Source organism: Schistocerca gregaria, chromosome X (genome assembly GCF_023897955.1).
Source record: "Schistocerca gregaria isolate iqSchGreg1 chromosome X, iqSchGreg1.2, whole genome shotgun sequence".
Lineage (NCBI taxonomy): Eukaryota > Metazoa > Arthropoda > Insecta > Orthoptera > Acrididae > Schistocerca > Schistocerca gregaria.
The window spans coordinates 159,473,414-159,494,054 of NC_064931.1; the positions used below are offsets into that span (position 1 = coordinate 159,473,414).

The following is a 20,641-nucleotide window of genomic DNA, read 5'->3' on the forward strand; positions in this document are numbered from 1 at the left end:
ATGTGACACTGAAAGTTTGGGTCAGGGCTTGAGTGGTACTCTGATAGTCTCACAGTTAAGGCAACTGCTAGCGATAAGTAGCAGAGTCCTGGTCAGGCACACATTTTCACTGTTTTTTAAAGATTTGATTCTATTAGGAAGTTTGTGCACCATGACCACGCAGCAAGTATGGAAAACAAGGGAAACTTTAGCATTGGTTGTATAAATTTGAAACTTTTTTTTATTATTGCGTATCAATTTCAAACACAGAGTGATTATCTTCAGTGCAAGACTAAGTCCAGTGGACTAGTGTAATCATGTATAAAATATAACTGCAAACATAGATATTTATAGTGACGAGCCAGCTGCTTACAAAAATCTAAGCAGCTGCTAACTTTCATGTAACCGAACTGGAAAATCCTTCTATGAGCATTTCCTGACAGTGGTGCAGCTTTCTTCGGCCATCGAGGGGAGAGAAGGCAATTTTAATCTGTTTCACAATAGGGTACTACCATGTAACGTGTAGGTTTGTTCCTTCTATATACCAATTGAATATAATCGTCTCGGCACTTGTCACAGGTCTCATAGTTGGTGGTAGGCGAAGTTACAACATTTTCGTAGAAGGTGATAAGATAGCTCACACATACTGGCATTTTAGGTATTAAACAAATATTCACAACACTTGCAAGGGGACTTAGTATTTGGTTTTAATACTCACCGCTTTCATAGCATTTCTAAGTTACACATTCTCAGAGTTGTGCCAAATGCGAGTACCTCAGGGAACTTAACCAGCCACGGTTAGGTTCGGGTTTTGGGACTTCGGGAGTTCCCAATCTGGGGGCCTGTCAATCCTCTTTTACAGTAAGCTTTGGTCACACTTCAGCAATAACGGCAGAGTTTGATTCCAGAATGTGATGTATCTCGGACAGTGACAAATTCAGTTTAATGGTCCAAATTACAAGGTAACATGAACCTCTGTAAATGTAACCCAAATGTCAAGTTGAGTTGTAAACAGACAAATTGAATGCCTGTTGAGGCAAAATGGTTGATATTGGGTACCCTTTGTAGCTCCTGACACAATCTAGTTGTATAAGGCTAACCTAGACATGTCCTGCTTAACTCTAGACTTCTCTGGCTTTTTGCAGAAAGTAAGTCATCTGTTACTGCATCTAACTCACCTAACTTCTGCAGTTGATGCACCAAAATGTGAAAATATTGTGTCGGAAATAAATGTAGTAGTAACTGTTAGTAGTCCTTCAAAAACAGAAACTGACTAGATACATTCTTCGGAGGAAGGAGTTTGTAGGACACACACACACTATGTCGCAAAGACTAGAACTCAGAACTGTAGAGACGAGTACACTTTTAACTTAATTTGCCAATGACTTTGGTTGGTTCACTGACTGGAACTTTGAACACACTTGTTCTACTAGCCTGTTACTGTACTAGGTTTCTCATCAAATTTGGCAATGAAAAGTGAGTACAAAAGGTAGCCCCAGCATTAAATAGTTCCCAATAAAGTAGAATAGTAATGAGTTCCAGACATTTATGGATAAACTGAAGCTTGTAGCACACAAAAAAATCAATGACCAATTTGCACCCCTTAAGAGGCTTCTTTGAAATCACCATACACAGCTGTGTTATAGAGCTGCAGTCTCAATAGAAAGGAATACGTAACTCGTAAAAGTTCAAAGGGAGCTATGGCTGCACTTTAGTTGACACATTGCTATTTTTGTAAGTGCAATAATTATAACATTTGCTCTTATCTTTCCTGCGTTATTGTACATAACTCTAGTTACTGAACCCTCAGTGTCGGTGGGCCAATTCCCTCATCCATTTCTGTCATTAGAGACTTAAGTGCATTAGATGTACTGTGTAGCTCCACCAGTTGATGCCTCAGGAGTTGAATGATGGAGAGATCTTACTATGAGAAGATAGCTGTATTGTGAACACGTACAAATAATAGATTTTATCATTGCAGCACAATTGTCCTCGGTGGTGAGCTCTCATGCCACCTTTCAGCCCATGCTTGTACAGCTCAGTGGAAAGTGGTCCCAAGTGTTCATTCTAGTAATCACAATTTGGCTTGGTTCTTAGTTTCAAACAACACAGTCCCAAAAAGCAAATGACCAAAGTGGATCCACATATGGCAAACTGTGTTCTGTATAGGTAAACAGCATTCCTCCAACCTTTGCCCCTTCCCCTTAATTCTCCTATCAAGCTTGTGTGAAAAAACTGAAATGAATTAATATTTTAAGCTGCAAAAAATGCAAGGAGCTTGCATATTTCTTTAAGTTACCAGAAACATTTTATATACAATTTTGATTTAGAATATATTTACAGAGAGACTATTCGTTACGTAGATTAAGTGGTTGCATTTCTATCTGATAAGTTACTGTCATAAACAGTGTGTGTTAAAATGTTTTTGTAATTGTATGTGGCCTGGCTTAGTATTTTGCATACATTTTGCAGCCTGTTTCACCCATTGGCTTTGAAGATCAGCACTTACAACCACCAGCTCCTGTAAAGCAGTTTCTCATATCTCCTCCTGCATCTCCACCTGTTGGATGGGTTCCAAGGGATGAGGGTGAACCACTTGTTAACTATGATCTGCTCGCTGCGATAGCTAATCTCACTCCAGGTATGTACCTTCTAGTAAGATAATTGGTATTAACTGTTGCACATTGTGCTATATGATTATACACTTAACTGCATTAAGTAATTGTGTCCTAGATTTATGTTAGCCATCGTCTATTCAAATATGATGTTTTCCACTTTCGTTCTGTCTTTTAGATGATTTCTATACAAACTAGATTAAATCTTTGTTTTGTTCTTGTCATTACAGTCAACAGTTACAGTTTTATTGTCTTATTAATGGTTTCTCTGGGACTGTAGTAGACCAGTCTCATCCTTCTTTACTGAGTTGCCAAAGTTGAGTGGTCAGCATGTACTTTGGTGTTTCTGAAAATTGCAACACTCAATAGAAATGGTTAAAGACTCTAAATTCAAAGAGTAAGTGCAAAAGAGTGTACTGGCAATAAGTGATTGTTCCATAGATGTGTGGTTAAGTCCGACCCCTTGCTATTTTCTAACTGCACAAAAGTCAGTGTTACACCATGCTCAGTTGGTAGGGACTTGAAAATTTCATGTAAAGGATAGCACAAAAAGTAATGTGAAATCAGCAGTTTTTACTGACACAATGTAAAATAGGCAGTTTTTGTGAAATGTTGCAAACTTTGGCATGTTCCCATTCACATGTAAAAATGTTGTAAATCTGAAGACGTACTAATTTCAGTAGAAGATAGTTAGTGAATTTTAAAATTGCATTTTGACATTTTTTTCTCAAGTTTTTCTTGTATTATATTACAGTGAGAGTTCATTTCCTGTGTGAAGAACATGACTCTATACATGACATCAAATGAAAATAGCCCTGCTTCCAATGTATTCCATTCCAGTAAGAGTTTGTCACTGAAGACACATTTCCCAACTTTAGCACAACAAATTGTACCAAAAATTATGCAATTTTGAGAGCTCTTTAATATGGTACATGAATTAAACTGCACGTTTCCCTTTTACATGAGTATAGAAGTCAAAACTACCAAATACAACAGTTTAGTTTTACAAACACATAAACCAGTGTGTCACCTATCGGCCACTCACAGCACAGGGCGTGCGGCATATGCAAACAATGGTCCTCACGTATTATAGAAGAATATAAGCCATGCTGCCCGAGATAGTTTGATAGTTTCTTATGAAGTCACTTTAATTGGCTTCATAAACTCAATGAAGTTGTCACCTTTCGACCTAACGTATACACTGGACTATGAATCAGATGAAACTGCCATCTAGTGATGGGATCAGCCAAATGAAAACAATTGATACAGTTCATTGCAGTTTTGCACATTGATTGATTTATTCTTTCTTTTCAAATGAAATTGGTCTGTAATTTGTCTGCTGGTTGAACAATGTATTTATTCTTTCAAATGAAAACACTCTACAGTGTTTTAGTTGACTGAGATATTCATTCATTGTTCTAAGTGAAACCAGTTGTAGTTCTTTCATTGGTTGGACTAAAGCAATGGTATTCTAGTGGGGTATGCATACCCTTGGAAGGTATTTCTAGCCCTGGGGGTACAGCAAAGTTAAAATAAGCTTTATTCATACTCATTTAATTATTTACTGAATATATTGATTTTTATTTTCATCATTTAAAACTGATTATTATATTTCTGTGGATTAAGCTGGTCAAGATGCAATTAATACATAACAAATGAAGCTGGTGTATCACTGGTGGTACAAAGTTGAACATTAGGAATGTATGAAAAACAAAGGAACATTGCAAAAGTTTAGCGTCTGTTTTTTTCTGAAATGTTGTGATAATTAAGATCAGTTGATTATAGTCCTTAAACATTTATCCAACCATTACTCTGTGTAGAAGGCAAATATATTGTCCAGAAAATTATGTCACCAAACTACAAATGTACAATTGTGGTAAAGCAATTTTCTGTACCAACAGGAAATGTGGACATTGTCAAATTCTGGTGCTGTGATGACTCCAGAGGGCCTAGTGGCTCCTATGAGAATTTTGAGTTTGACAAAATTTTTTTTAAACCTTTAAGCAGTATATTGGTTGCAGACCTATTTTTCTTTACATTAAATCCATTTTTTCAGTAATGTAAATAAATGTGATCTGTAGTGTCAGTGTAATTGATAGTATATTTTCAACAAACACTGAAAAACGATGAAAACGCAAAAAAAGGGAACATAGGGCACTTAAAAATGGGTCATCAGAAACAATATCAAAATTAGCAAAGAATTACACTGAACCTGGCCATAAAATCACACCAAATGAGTTAATTATTCTTTCCTGTCCCTATCAATCAGTAAAATGTGATGAAATGAAGAAGACAGCAACTGTCATTATTTCTTGTCAGCAACAAAGGGCACAGTATCAGCATGTGAGTTCAACAGGCAGATAGAGCGGTCTTACCAGTACACATTGATTGTTTTATTGTGTGGCATGGTCGGCTGGGAGATTCTGAGGGAGAGTGGGGGGCAGGGGAGGGAGGGGGGCGGGCTAAGGGTGTGGTACGTTGGGTTGTGCAATTGTATTTCCCTCCTATGTGAGACGGGTGTTTAGTGTGGGTTGGCCAGGTGGTATGCATATTGATTCATTGACTTCTGTTTCTGAGAAACTGAAAATATACCAGTTACTGATGAATCACAAGGTGCTAGCCGTACCGTGGTGACCACAATCTGGCAACCATCACAGTCGAGTGTTTTCCCGAATACAGGTCGAGTGTGACAGTACCTCTCTTCCCCACCCAACTCCACTCCCCCCCCCCCCCCCCCCACCACCAAATCCACTGCCTGACTCCGCTCCTTTCCCATCTCGCCTCCCTCACCCCTCGCCCCTCTCCCCATTCCCCCCATGTCTCCACCACCCCCCACCCCGCCAACTACCCAACACATGATGATGTGACACATACAGTGCTGGCTGCTGCTGAGCTGTGCATGCATATGGTCTGAGATAGTTGCTTGCATCATGCTATTGAAGCAGCTATTCATCACACAGGGTGTATGTTATGCAACAAATTTTATGATTTGTTAATGTGGTTTATGTTCACTGATGTAAAAAATGTGTTCCATCTACTACCTCACACTATTGAGTATTGGCTTTTCCTTTCTAAAGTAGCCAGTGTTCTTCCTCAGGGTTCAAACTATTTCCACACCAATTTAACGAAAATCAGTGTATTGGTTTAGTCTTGAGGAGATAACACACAGTTTCACATTTATAAAACTTTAAATTACAAAATGTTTTCCTTCTGTGATTCGATTTTGATGAAACAAAGTCTATATGTTGCACCAAGATATGATCACATTAGCTGTAAAAACCCAATGAAAATTCATCTAACAGTTTTGGAGATTAGCATGTTCAAACAGTCGCACACAACAGTTTTAGTTTTATTAGTAGTATATATAAACTAAATGTACCATTCCTGTCAAACTAGACCTCTACATATAAAGTGGTGCAAAATAGGTGTTCGGAAGTTTTGTCTACTATGACATAATATGGGGTGATAGATTCTTGTTATCGCATGTATGCTATAGCAGACAACCTGATATTTAACGCAGAAGGTTTTCAAAGTGCTTTCCTTCTGTAGCAGTGAATGTGTTGGATCATGAACTGATTTCACTGATGACTTTATGAAGCACATCATTTTCGACTGCACCAATCTGTCTAGAAATGGCAGTTTGAAGAACCCGGAGTGCTGCACGTGCATTTTTGAAAGCTTCTGTTTAGAGAAAGCTACAAAAAATATCATACAGATTGAGATCGAGACTATAGGTGGGCCATTCAACACTGTCCAGTGAACGATAAGGTGTCGAGGGCAATAGTTCGTGCTTTGAATGTTGCTGGAAGGAAATTGAAGTCATATGCAGTACAGTGTAGACATTTTTCGTAGTGCACGAACCAGTAGGTTTGAGAAATTTGGTGGCAGCATGTGACTGGTACAAATTCACATTCCTGAGCTTGTCTGCTGTATTTGTTTGCTGTGCCAGTTCTCTCAATGAAAATGAGTCCATTAATGCATTGTGCACTGACTTTGCACCAAACAAGGACTTTTTGCAGTTGAAATGGAGCAGCAGTTTGAGTGTGTGGATTCACAGTATGCCACTGTCACCAGTTTGGTTTTGCTGATGTATCTGTGGAGATAGAAGTGTGTCTTGTCACTAAACCAGTTCTGATCCTTATCCATTGTTCAATTTTCAAAGGCCTCAGTCGTCCTATTTGCAAAAGAACATTGCTACTCGACATCTCTGCACTTCAAAGGTTGGACAGTTGAATTATGTAAGGAGCAAGATTATGTTACTCTTTCGTTACCTTCTTGAGAGACCATAATATCATCATGAGCTGCTCTAGTGCACCTCTCATGGATGTAGCGGGCTCCTTTTCAAATAGGGTGAGTGCATGCACTGCACTGTCTAAAATACTTCAAAGTGACCAGAATGCTCTTTTATGAGGCTATGCTTACAGGAACATTATTGCAGGCTACCTGGATCCCTTTCCACTATATATCTTCCCCGATGGTGTCTTGTGCTATAGATGTGCGAGGATAGCGGTAGTGAACTTGTATTGTTGTATTGGCAACCAAATTCACTTAATCTAAGCCTGCTGGAACTCCCCTTGTGGGTTCAAGGGTTAGAATAAGCCCGATGTAGTCCTGCTTGTCGTAAAAAGTGACTAAAAGGAGTCTCACACTTTTTGGTCCTAGGACCCCCCAGGGGCTCAGCATTCACTTGCTGAGTACGGGCTTGGCGACCCCGGGGTCCTGAGCTGGGGACTGGTCTGCGCCGCCAGTGTCCTGTCACCGTAACCCCCGGACATGCTTCAGCGACCACCGTACGGCGCGGCGGTGAAATGTTGTGTGCTGCGGGGAATGGTAATCTTGGCTTGACCGCCTGGATTGCGAGGAAGGCCAACCTCTATAAAAACCCCTCAATCTTTCGGTGTGCTCCGCGCCTAGAAGATGCATGGCTGTTGGGGTGGAACAGTCGCAAGCGGGCAACCTCTGGGGCACCTGCTGCACCCCAGTTGTATAAGGCTTACTCAGGCACGCGGGGCTCTGTCTGAGCGGACTTTTAGTTCCCTAGCTGCTCGTGGGACCACAATGGACCCTTCGACCTCTACATTTCCCCCTACCAGTGGCTTGGGTGGGCCGCTGGTAGGAAAACACACCCAATCGAAAAAGCGGCTACGCGCTGCGAGTCCTCCAGCGCCTGGTGTTGCTAGAGGTTTAACAGAATGTAGTAACGGAGCACATGCTGATAATCAGAATGTGTTTTTGATTATTAAAAGGAAGGAGGGTAGCTTTGAGAGGGTTTCTCCCTTTTACATCCACAAGGGTCTTGAGGGAATTGCAGGAACACTGAAATCTGTAAAGCGACTGCGCAATGGGACTCTGTTAGTTGAAACTTCTAGTTCCCGTCAAGTCGCTGCCCTTCGGAAAGCAAATTGTCTAGGAGAGTATGCTGTCGAGACCGAGCTCCACTCCACTTTGAACTATAGTAAGGGTGTTGTGACGTGTAGGGACTTGGTGGATATCCCCATAGACGTGCTAAAATCTGAGTGGGCTGACGAAGGAATTGTTGACGTGCAGCACATTATGAAACGAGTCAATGGGGACCTCGTCAAATCTGACTCGTTTATTCTCACATTCAGTTGCCCGAGACTGCCGGAGCATGTTAAAGCGGGGTTCTTACGTTTGTCCGTACGGCCATATTTCCCCAACCCAATGCGCTGTTTTAAATGTCAGCGCTTTGGGCATACTACGTTGGGGTGCAATGGAATAGCCACGTGTGGTAAATGTGGTCAGCCTGCCCATGACGGAGCCGATTGTTCATCGCCTGTGAAGTGCGTGAATTGCTCTGGGAGTCACCCTGTCTGGAGCCGGATCTGCCCCATCTATCTCGAAGAGCGGAAGGTACAGGAGATTAAAACATCTAAGCGCATCCCCTATGGTGAGGCCAAGAAGATCTTTAAGGCCATGCAACCTCCTGTGTTTTCCACATCTTTCGCTTCCGCTCTCAAAAAACCGGTACAACTGGCCACTGTTGCTACACAAACGGAGGTTGCTAGTGTTAGCACTAAAACCTGCGCTTGCCAGTGCACTTGTGCTGCTGCGGTTGTTTTGCAATCTGCGGCTCTCCCCGCTACATCGGACAAGGCCGTGGTTGCTGACATTGAGGTACTTCCAGCCTCCCCCCATATGGCGCCTTCTGCCCAGGCGAGTCAACCTCCAACTGTTGACAAGGCTCTGCATTCCAAGCCCCCCAAGACAAAGCCTCAGAAGATGAAGGTTCTGCCACCTGAGGAGACTAGTCAGCGTCGGTCTGATGATGATGCCATCGTGCTGTCTGACATCTCCCGTGGGTCGTCATCGGATCTTATGGACATTGATGTCGACCGGGGGCGATCTTCTCGCCCCAGGAATAAATCTCCGGCCAGTACGGTCTCTCCTCCAAAGCACAGAGGCAGGGTGAAAGTTCAACCACCCTGATCACTGGCTCCCATATTACAGTGGAACCTGAATGGTTTCAGGACGCATGTGGCCGAATTACAACTCCTCATACGAGAGTGCCCCTTGTGCTTGTGTCTCCAAGAGACACATTTTCGGGCCACTGATTCTCCTTCTTTACGCGGCTATACCGCATATCGAAAAGATGATCTGACGGGGCAAAGGGCAAAGGGTGGTGTTGCAGTTTTTGTCCGTGATGTGCACCCCTCATCTGAGCTCCCTCTCGTCACCGACTTGCAAGCAGTTGCAGTTGACATTCTTATGGGTCGGAGGCTCACAGTCTGTTCTGTTTATTTACCACCTCCGGATGCGATAGACACTGAGGCTCTCATGGACCTTATTAGCCAACTCCCTCGCCCGTTTCTTCTTCTGGGGGACTTCAACGCTCATAATGTCTTATGGGGCTCTCCGACTACTTGCCCCAGGGGTCGCATTCTGGAAAGCGTCATGATGTCTGAAGAACTGTGCCTCCTCAACTCTGGTGCTCCCACTCATTTCTGTACTGCTTCCGGATTGTCATCGGCTATTGACCTTTCCTTTTGCTCTCCAGCACTCGCGGATTCTGCTCTGTGGGAGGCTGCAGCTGACCTCCATTCTAGTGACCACTTCCCCCTCTGGATTCGCCTCCTGGATGAGGCTGTGGCATTACCTGTGCCGCCCCGGTGGCACCTTTGCAGAGCTGACTGGACACTTTTCAGCCAACTGGCTGTTTTGGAACACCGTGCCAGCGTCCACGAATGGGTAGACCATGTTGCAGCCGTGATCTCTCATGCTGCTGAATTGTCCATCCCACGGTCATCCGGTCATCCCAAGAGGCGTCCTGTCCCTTGGTGGACCACTGAGTGCCACTCAGCCATCCGCGCCCGCCGTGCAGCACTGCGCCGCTTCAAGTGCCGTCCCTCAGCTGACAATCTTGCGGCCTTTCGAGTGGCAAGGGCCAGAGCGCGGCGGGTGATTAAAGAGAGCAAACGACGGTCATGGCAATCGTTCTTGAATTCCATCTCTCGCTCCACTAGTTCTACGAAAGTATGGGAAGCCATCAGGAGGATTTCCGGGAAACTCAGCCAGCTACCTGTCACGGCATTGCTGCATCAGGGATGTCTCCTCACGGCACCGAGAGACATTGCCCAGACACTGGCCATGCATTTTGCGGAATCTACCGCCACTATTAACTGTGACCCAGATTTCTGCCGCTACCGCACTGCCGTCGAAAGGGGTCATTTGGACTTCCGGTCTCTAAATTCTGAACCCTATAACTGCCCCTTCACAATGTGGGAACTGGATTCTGCGCTGTCTGTGGCTCATGATACTGCGCCTGGTCATGATCAAATCCGGTACAGCATGCTGCGGCACCTGTCGCTGCCATCCAAGGAAGTTCTCCTGAACTGTTTCAATATGATATGGTTATCTGGCACGTACCCTGACTCGTGGAGGGAGGCAATTTTGATTCCCCTCCTCAAACCAGGGAAGGACCGAACGCATCCCAGTAGTTATCGGAGTATTGCCTTGACGAGCTGTGTTGGGAAGACGTTGGAACGCATGGTCAACCGCCGCCTGGTTTGGCTGCTTGAGACCAGGCAGCTCCTTAGCCCCTCTCAGTGTGGCTTTCGGAGATGTCGTTCCACTATAGACAACTTGATCCTGCTTGAGGCCGCCATCCAGCAGGCCTTTCTACGTAACCAGCATTGTCTAGGGGTCTTCTTTGACATTAATAAGGCGTATGACACTACTTGGCGCCGCCTTATCCTCAATCAACTCCATGAGTGGGGCTTTCGTGGCCGTCTCCCCATCTTCATTCGGTCCTTTCTTTCTCACCGCCTCTTTCGGTATCGGGTTGGTAATGTGCTATCGGATTTGTACGTGCAGGAGAATGGTGTTCCTCAGGGCAGCGTTTTAAGTGTCACCCTCTTTGCCGTTGCTATTAACAGTATCACGTCCACTATCCGGAGTCCTGCCCAATGCTCCTTGTTTGTGGACGATTTTGCTGTTTTCTGTTCTTCCTCCAGTCTTGTCAGTGCTAGTCGGCAGTTACAGCTTACGATAAAGCGCTTAGAGGCATGGACTGCAAAGACGGGTTTTACCTTTTCTGCAGACAAATCTGTGTGTGTTCATTTTAATCGTTCTCGGCGTCTTTTTACCTCCCCTGAATTGCGTCTGAGGGACACTGTTCTTCCTTTTAGAGACACTGTGAGGTTCCTGGGCCTCACTTTTGATTCCAAGTTGTCGTGGTTGCCTCACCTTAAAGACCTCAAGGTGCGGGCCCTGAAGGCACTGAATATTTTGAAGTGTCTGAGCCATCGGTCCTGGGGAGCAGATCGGGCGCGTCTGCTGCAGTTTTATAGGGCTTTCGTCCGATCGCGTCTTGACTATGCTTGCACCGTGTATGGGTCAGCAAGGCCTTCGTATCTGAAGATCCTTGACGCAGTACACCATGAGGGTATCAGGCTGGCCACTGGTGCCTTCCGTACCAGTCCCATCCCCAGCCTGTGTGCTGAGGCAGGGGAACCGCCGCTCGCCATCCGGCGGAAACTCCTCATGGTGCGACGGGTGTGTCATTTCCTTGCCTGTCCTACCTCCCCTGCGTACCCTACCGTTGCCCGACCGCCTATGGAACGTCTCTTTTCCAGTCGTCCCAGGGCAACAAAACCATTTGGGATTCGTGCCAAGCATTTGCTTGAGTCCCTTGGTGTGGAGCGTGTGGCCCCCCAACGACAAGGTTTTACTCGCCTGCCTCCCTGGTTGTTCCAGAGGCCCAGCGTCCTCTTAGACTTGTCGGAGAATCGGAGGAACTGCACTCCGGCGTTTGTTTTTACCTCCTTATTTTACGATATTTTAAACCAGCATCCGGACCATGTACCTGTATTCACAGATGGCTCTAAACAGGGGGACACTGTTGGTTGTGCTGTTGTTTTCCCCGATCGAGTCGTCAAGTTACGGCTTCCTGCGGTGTTTACCATCCTCGATGCCGAATTGTTTGCAATACTGCGGGCATTGGAGCAGATGAGATGTGTTCCCAGTATTAAGTTCCTCATCTGTTCTGACTCCCTGAGTGCCCTTCAGACCATTCAACACTTGTACCCAGCGGATACGGTCGTCCAGAACATCCATGATGCCCTACTCCACCTGCAACGGCAGGGGAAGGAGGTTTCTTTCTGCTGGGTGCCGGGGCACGTGGGTATTAGGGGAAACGAACTGGCGGATGTGGCTGCCAAAGATGCATGTTCCCTCCCTCACGTTGTTGAATGTGCCGTCCCCCTCCATGCTGTAACCTCCCTTTTGCGTTTTCGTGTTATGCATCAATGGGAAGAGGAGTGGTTGGCAGTTTCTGACAATAAGCTGCGTCTGGTAAAGGCCACTACGCGACCATGGCGTACGTCCTACCAGTCATACAGACGGGATGAGGTTCTCCTCACTCGCCTCCGCATTGGACACAGTCCCTTCACGCATGGTTTTTTACTCCGGCGGGAGGACCCCCCAATCTGCAGTGCTTGTGGCGTCCAGATTACTGTCCGCCACATTTTACTTGACTGTCTTTTATTCTCTGACCAGAGGGCGGTGGTTTCCTTGCCACCGGATTTGCCCTCTATTTTGCAAGACGACGCAGCGACTGTGGTTAAGGTTTTACGGTTTTGTGTCCTGTCCAATCTGTTGCCTCGGATTTTAGGGAGAAGGTTTTAATGTGCTGCTGGGTGACTGGCTCACCCAGTTTTTAGGTAAGAGGTCCGCCAGTCACGATTACCTCCTTGTTTCACTTCGGTATCTGTTCTCTTTTCCTTGTGTTTCCTTTCCTTTTTTAGTGTGTTTCTTCTCCTCTTGTTTTGCCTCTGTATGTGCGCATTTGGAACTGCGTCAGGCCTGTGTCTTTTAGCCGTTCTCCTTGTTCGGCGTCCCTCTTCGTCCCTTCACCGCCTGTGTTCCTGTTTCTATGCGCTTGGGCGCTGATGACCACGCTGTTTAGCGCCCGTAAACCTCAAACACACACACACACTTTTTGGTCCTAGGAGTTCAAGTCCCATTCTATAGTTTGACCTGCAACTTTCAAAATTCTACAGAAGTGTGGGCTGTGTGGGGAAGGACGCCTTACGTGGTGCACAAGTTATCCATAGTGCTCTTAGATTCGATCTCCTGAATCTCTTGTTGTGGCTTTGCATCTCCACCTGCGCTTCAATTGTTTGGGCGAGGACTCTTTCCAGGGTATGTCATCTTCTGTTGTCTCCTGTCCTCTTTTGCCCCCATGACAATATTAGATTTCTCTGCGCACAATATCCAGCATGTTAGTCAGTCCATTGTGGTGGGGCCGTCATGTATCCATTTGGTGGTAGCCTCCTGACAACACAGTGATTGCACTGCTGATGCCTGAGCTGTAAACTCACCACAAATGCCAAGGAGTAAATGCTTGTCTTCCTGGGCATCAGGGCTCCCAGCAATGGCCATCATACCAGTTGGCCTTTGATGTGGCAGGGTGGTGCCCGTGGGGAGAGCCCCTGATCAAAGTGGGTGGCATCAGGGTGGATGTCCCGCAATGAAGCGCACTAAGTCATTTCTTGCTGGTGACCATACTGCACCAGCAGTCTTCAAGAAGGACAAGATCAAACACAATGCCAACAGGTACGACGCTAAATTGTTTCCATGCCTTGCTACACCATGGGAGGAACATAGGGCTACAGAACGGAGAGAGCCATATTCGCCTCAGTTCTTAGTCTGTAGCAGAACTGATGGGAACGCCTTTCTACGTTATTTTGTTGAACACCTTGAGGATAAGTTTGGAGAAGTGACAGCGCTGTCCAAGATGCGAAACAGTGCAGTCTTGATTCAGGTAGCCTTCCCAGCCCAATCCCGAGTGTTACTCGCCTGTGACAAGCTGGTTGATATTCCTGTTTCCATTGTGATCTCCTTGTGCAGTCTGACGATGAGCTCCATGCCAATTTAGAGGTGGCAGGGAGTCCATTTCATCCGGCACGTTTACAGGGGGCCCAAAGACAACAGGGTTGCTACCAGTGCCTTCATCTTGTTCTTTGAGTGTGATTCATTGCCTGAAAAGGTCAAGGTGATTACCGCTGTGGTGTTAAGCCATATCCCTCCCCCTATGCAGTGCTTTAAGTGCTGGAAGTTCAGGCACATGTCTTCCCGCTGCACTTCCAGTGCTGTATGTCAAGACTGCGGATGTCCACTGCACCCAGATACTCCATGTGCACCTCCTCCCACTTGCATCAACTGTGGAGAGCACCACTCCCCCTGCTTGCCAGAATGCCCAGTACTCCAAAAGGAGCAGAAAATCATGGAGTACAAGACCCTGGACCGGTTGACTTACACAGAGGCTAAATGTAAATTTGAAAATTTACACCCCATTGGGTTGACATCGACATATGCTGCAGCTACGTCAACATCACTGTCTCAAGTGCCAGTGGTTCCTCATTCTGTGCCACAAACTGTGGGCTCTCCGGGCCACCAGAATACATCCGCCCCCTTGGTGGTAGGGGGCAAATCTTCCTCTGTTGCTCCCAAAGCACCTACTTCAGGAGCAAGGCCCCCCCACAGGGGACATCAGTCCCCTCCCCCCTGCTGGAGAAGCAACAGCCGCCGCCGGCTCCTCTCGTGTGGAAGGAGTCCCTTGGGGCCCTTTCTCCCAAGGTCTCCACTAATGCCATGGCAGACACTCACCAGTGGCTTAAGGAGCCAAAAGATGCTGGAAGAAGAGCTCCACAGTCTTCCTCTGTGCCTGAAACTGCTTCGGAGAAATCTTCCCAGCAAGCCCCTAAAGAGAAACGAGAGAGCAAGCAAACTTAAGAGGTAGTCTGCTAAGAAACAGCACCCTCTGGTGGCGCACCACCACCACCACCACCACCACACCCTATCAACTCCGCATCTTAGGATGCAGTGGAGATTTTAGCATCCCCTGCAGACCTGGGTCTCAATGATGCCTCAACCACCATAGAAATGGGCACAAATATTCAATCAGTTGCAGTAGGTGACTCTGAGGCATAACCTGCCTCACGATAATGTCATGCTCCAGCGGAATTATGGTGGTTTTTTCCTCCAGCTGGCTGAGCTACAGCAACTCTTAAGCTTCACACCTGATTTCTGCATTGCCCTTCAGGAAACCCGGTTCCCGGAAATGCGGACCCCTGCCCTCTGCGGCTATAAGGGATATTACAAGAACTGTCGTGACTATAATAGAGTATCAAGTAGAGTTTGTGTCTATGTCCTGAACTTAGTATGCAGTGAATCTATGCCCCTTCAAACCCCTCTTGAAGCTGTGGCTGTCAGGATAAGGACAATGCAGGTAATAACTGTCTGCAACGTAGATCTTCCTTCAGATGGTGCAGTACCCCTGAACGCATTGGCTGCACTGATTGATCAACTTCATACACTTTTCCTACTTTTGGGAGATTTTACCGCTCATAACCCCGTGTGGGGTGGGACAGTGCTTACTGGCCAAGGCAGAGATGTCGAAAATTTACTGTCACAACTCGACCTCTGCGTCTTAAATACAGGTGCCCCCACACATTTCAGTGTGGCACATGGCACATATTCAGCCACTGATCTCTTGGTTTGCAGTCCTGGCCTTCTCCCATCTATCCACTGGAGAGCACATGACGACCTGTTTGGTAGTGACCACTTCCCCATCTTCCTGTCACTGCCCCGGCATCAGGCACATGGATGCCTGCCCAGATGGCCTTTAAACAAGGCATGCTGGGTGCTTTCACCTCTGCTGTCTCTGTTGAATCTCCCCCCACATGGTAACATTGATGTGGTGGTTGAGCAGGTAACTACGATTGTTTCTGCAGCAGAAAACGCGATCCCTTGTTCTTTAGAGTGCCCCCGGCAAATGACAGTCCCTTGGTGGTCGCCGGAAGTTGCTGAGGCAATTAAGGAGCATCAGCAAGCTCTACAGCGGCATAAGCAGCACCCTTCCCTGGAGCACCTCATAACTTTTAAACAGCTTCATGCCCACGTTCGCCAATTTATCAAAAGACAGAAACAGGAGTGCCATACGTCACCTTCCCAAGTATGGGCAAAGATCAAATGAGTTTTTGGGTACCAGACCCCAACAGGTGTTCCCAGTGTTAACACAAATAGCGTGTTATCTACAGACATAAATGCAATTGCTGAGCACTATGCTCGCACCTCTGCGTCAGAGAATTGCCCCCCAGCCTTTTGCACTCTCAAACGGCGGATAGAAGGGAAAGTCCTGTTGTTCACTACACGCCACAGTGAATCCTATAACATGCCATTAACAGAATGGAAACTCCTCAGTACCCTTGCACATGGCCCCAACACAGCTCCTCGGCCGGATCGGATCCACAGTCAGATGATTAAACATCTCTCATGTGATGACAAGCGACATCTCCTCATGTTCTTCAACCGAATCTGATGCAATGGCGTCTTTCCATCACACAGGCAGGAGAGCATAGACATACTAGTGCTCAAACCCAGCAAAAACCCACTTGATGTGGATAGCTATTGGCCCATCAGCCTCACCAACATTCTTTGTAAGCTGCTGTAATGTGTGGTGTGTCAGTGGTTGGGTTGGCTCCTGGAGTCACGTGGCCGACTGGCTCAGTGCCAGGGCAGTTTCCGCCTGGCTCGCTCTACCACTGATAATCTTGTATCCCTCGAGTCTGCCATCCAAACAGCCTTTTCCAGATGCCAACCCTTGTTGCCATCTTTTTTGATATACAGAAAACCTGTGACACCACCTGGCGACATCATATCCTTGCCACATTATACGAGTGGGGTCTCTGAGGCCTGCTCCCAATTTTTATCTAGAATTTCCTGTCGCTTCTTACTTTCCGTGTCCAAGTTGATGCCTCCTGTAGTCGTCGTCATCGTCCCCCCCCCCCCCCCCCCCCCCCCCCCCATATCCAGGAGAATGGGGTCCCACAGGGCTATGTAATGAGTGTATCTCTTTTTTTAGAGGCCTTTAACGGTCTAACAGCAGCTGTAGAGCCATCTATCTCACTGTTCCACCAGTACTGGTGTTGCTGAGCAGTGCCTACAGGGAGCCACCCACAAGGCGCAGTTATGGGCTCTAACCTACAATTTCCATTTTTCGGCCACTAAGTCATGTGTTATGCACTTCCGTTGACATCATACCGTTAATCTGGAACTATAACTTTACCTTACTGATGATCCCCTCACTGTACTGGAGACATATCAATTTTTAGGACTAGTTTTCGACGCCCGATTGACTTGGCTTCCTCACCTTCGTCAGCTTAAGCGGAAGTGCTGACAGCACCTCAGTGCCCTCCACTGCCTGAGCAACACCAGCTGGGTACAGATTGCTCTATGCTGCTGCAGCTCTACAAAGCCCTTGTTCAATCCCACCTTGACTATGGGAGTCTGATTTATGGTTCGGCAGCACCCTCAGCATTGTATTTACTCGGCCCAGTACACCATTGTGAACTTTGACTAGCAACTGGAGCTTTTAGGACGAGTCCAGGACCAGCATCCTGGCGGAGGCTGGAGTGTCCCTCCATTGCAGGTCAGGCGTGTACAACTGCTTGCCAGTTACCGTATTTACTCGAATCCAAGCCGCACTTTTTTCCGGTTTTGTAGTCCAAAAAACCGCCTGCAGCTTAGAATCGAGTGCAAAGCAAGCGGAACTTCTGAAATATGTTGGTGGGTGCTGCCACAACTAACTTCTGCCGTCGAATATATGTAGCGCTACACAGACATGCTTTGTAGGCACAAAGATAAATACTGGCACCAAATCCTCTGCTTCAGTAAATAAATTTAAAAAAAAAATGTGGAAAATGTGCTTTTTTTCTCTGCCCCAAGGTTCGACCACTGCATTTTCATACATTATCCAACGAAGTAAATGCAAACTCTGTATTGTTCATCTTCAAATGTAGCAGCATTTCAGTGTACTACGAAAATCCGATTGGCAAGACTGTTTGGGATGTTTGTCAATAGGGCCAACTCTACGTTATGAATTTTTTCCTACCTGTGAGAAGAGATGGTTGTTAATAGGAACTTTTATGAATTGTGAATCACATGCAGTATTCTCTTCACCATAAGAATAATACGAATTTAAACATTTTGCCATGTATTGTTTCGTGTTTGCTGCTATCTCATTTAAATCCTGTCTGCCCAATAAACTACGAAACTAGAGTGAGACAATAGCAAACGCGGAGGAATATACATATCATGTCATGTTTATATTTGTATTATTTTTACGCCTAATAGTGATACAGTCAGAAATGACTCTAATTTCTGTGCAGAATGTAATGTACTAAAGAGGCGCCTGCAAAGATTTTCAAACAGAGAAAAATTTTCGCTAAACTCTCGTTCAGAACATCTATCATACGCAGTCTATTATATGGTTCTTGTTGATCATTATCAAAGAGAGCAGCAGTGTAAGTAACAACAAATAGCAGTCTCTTGCCATTGTTTTGCTAATGAGATGATTCCTCTCCTTTTTTTATTTATTTATTATTATTATTATTATTATTATTATTATTATTTTTTTTTTTTTTTTTTAAATTGTAAGCGACGGTAGCACGCACAAAAGCAAGCCATGCCGCGAGCGGCGACAGGCCATAAACACGCACTATCAGAATGCGACAAACAATGCATGACACAGTACAGTAATGAGTTTTCAGCTTAGAGTGGCGTAAACACCTATAACAAAGAAAACAGGGCTTATCAGATCAAAGAAAAATAAGCAATCAATTCAAACCAGACGAAGCACGTGAAAAAGGAAGGGTACCCGTATAAATACGGACGGAGCGCCTGACGCATAGCAGTGGCTACCTGGTAAAGCTTAACTGCTAAGGTTACGACTCGAACCAAACTACTGTAGCTGTATCGTCATTCATTTGACATAAATTGTGTCTCATATTACAATGGACCAACTTTGTTTCGATTTGGAGATGCGGCCTAAAACTTTTCTCTCCCGTTGAATTTCGAGTCTCAAATTTCAGGTGCGGCTTAGATCCAGGAAAATTATTTTTCCTTCATTTCGAGTCTCATTTTTCAGGTGCGGCTTAGATTCGAGTGCGGCTTAGATTCGAGTAAATACGGTATGTTGCACACGTCCATAGTTCTCCAGGGCTTACAATTGCAGTTCGTGTCTGATCCCTGCTATCTGAACTGGAGTCCTTGCATTTACCGCCTATACTCGAGGTCCATTCACATGCACCTCTATGGTGTACACCTAGGCTGCGGCTTTGCCTGGACCTTTCACATAGCCCAAAGGACTCAGTTCACCCTGCGGCTTTCCACTGTCACTTCCTCTCGATTCTTGACACGTACTGAGGCCACGAAGTCGTTTACACCGACTGCTCGACGGCTGATGGTCACGTCGGCTTCCCGTATATCCGTGGAGGACATATTGAACAGCATTCCTTGCCCGATAGCTGCAGTGTTTTCAGAGATAGTGGCTATATCTCGTGCTCTTAAGCACATGCGTCCATGCCCTGAGGAGTCAGTTTCTTCTGTAAACTGACTCCTTGAGTGGCCTACAAGCTATCGACCAGTGCTACCCTCATCATCCTTTGGTAGCGACCATCCAGGAGTCCACCTATGCCCTGGAATGGTCCGGTCGTTCTTTGGTGTTTGTGTGGACCCCAGGACACATCGGAATCCCAGGCAATGAACTTGCTGAGAGGCTGGCCAAACAGGCAACACGGAAACCGCTTATGAAGATCGTCATTCCAATAACTGACCTGCATTTGTTTTTATGCCGCCAGGTTTTTCGGCTTTGGGAGATGGGATGGCATAGTCTCAGTATGCACAACAAACTGCGTATTGTTAAGGAGACTATGTATGTGTGGCAGTCCTGCATGCAGGCCTCTCGCAGTGACTCTGGTTCTCCGCTGGCTCCGCATGGGCCATGCTTGGGTGACCCCTGCGCCATGAAGACCTGCCTCAGTGCCGATGCGATGCCCGGGTGACAGTGGCCCGCATTCTGGTGCACTGTCCTACTTTGACTGCCCTGCGACGAAATCTTTGGTTACCGAACTCGCAGCCTCTAATTTTGTCTGACAACATCTCATCAGCTGATTTAATTTTACATTTTATTTGTATGGGTGGGTTTTATCATTTGATCTAAGTTTTAGTGCACGTGTCTCTGTGTCCTCCACCCTAAAACTTTTAGGGTGGAGGTTTTAATGTGTTGCAGAGTGGCTGGCTTCTCCTTTTTATTCTCATGGTCAGCCAGCCATGGTGATCTGTTTTGTTGTTTTAATCTCTTCTACCTGTTTCTTGTGTTTCTGTGGTTTTCTTCTCCTCTTTTGTCCATTTACATGTTTGTTGCCCTTCTGTCGTTCTTTTCTTTCTCTCCTTTTTCAGTTGTTAGTCTAGCTTGTTTTATTCTCACCCTTGTCACATTGTTTTATTCGGCACAAGGGACTGATGACCTAGCAATTTTGTCCCCCCCCCCCTCCCCCCCCCCTCTCTTTCAAACCCACCCGATGGAACACATCTGTGATGCTGATGGGTGCCAGTTCCACAGTGAAAACCACCACTGATCCATAAATTATAGGAATTGCTTGACTGGTGCATAGACATCTGGTGCCACCGTCCTCCAGAAACGTACAAAGGACTTGTTGAATCCATGTGCTGCCTTGGATTATTAC

General features: G+C 46.0%; 1 protein-coding gene across 1 annotated transcript in view; it reads left to right on the forward strand.

The window, feature by feature from the left end:
• LOC126298670 (protein sarah) overlaps nt 1–20,641 on the forward strand; it is a 60,024-nt gene that overhangs the window by 23,697 nt on the left and 15,686 nt on the right. Inside the window, exon 4 of the mRNA XM_049990100.1 lies at nt 2,452–2,620. Within this exon, the coding sequence (XP_049846057.1) occupies nt 2,452–2,620 (169 nt within the window). The remainder of the gene's footprint in view (nt 1–2,451; nt 2,621–20,641) is intronic.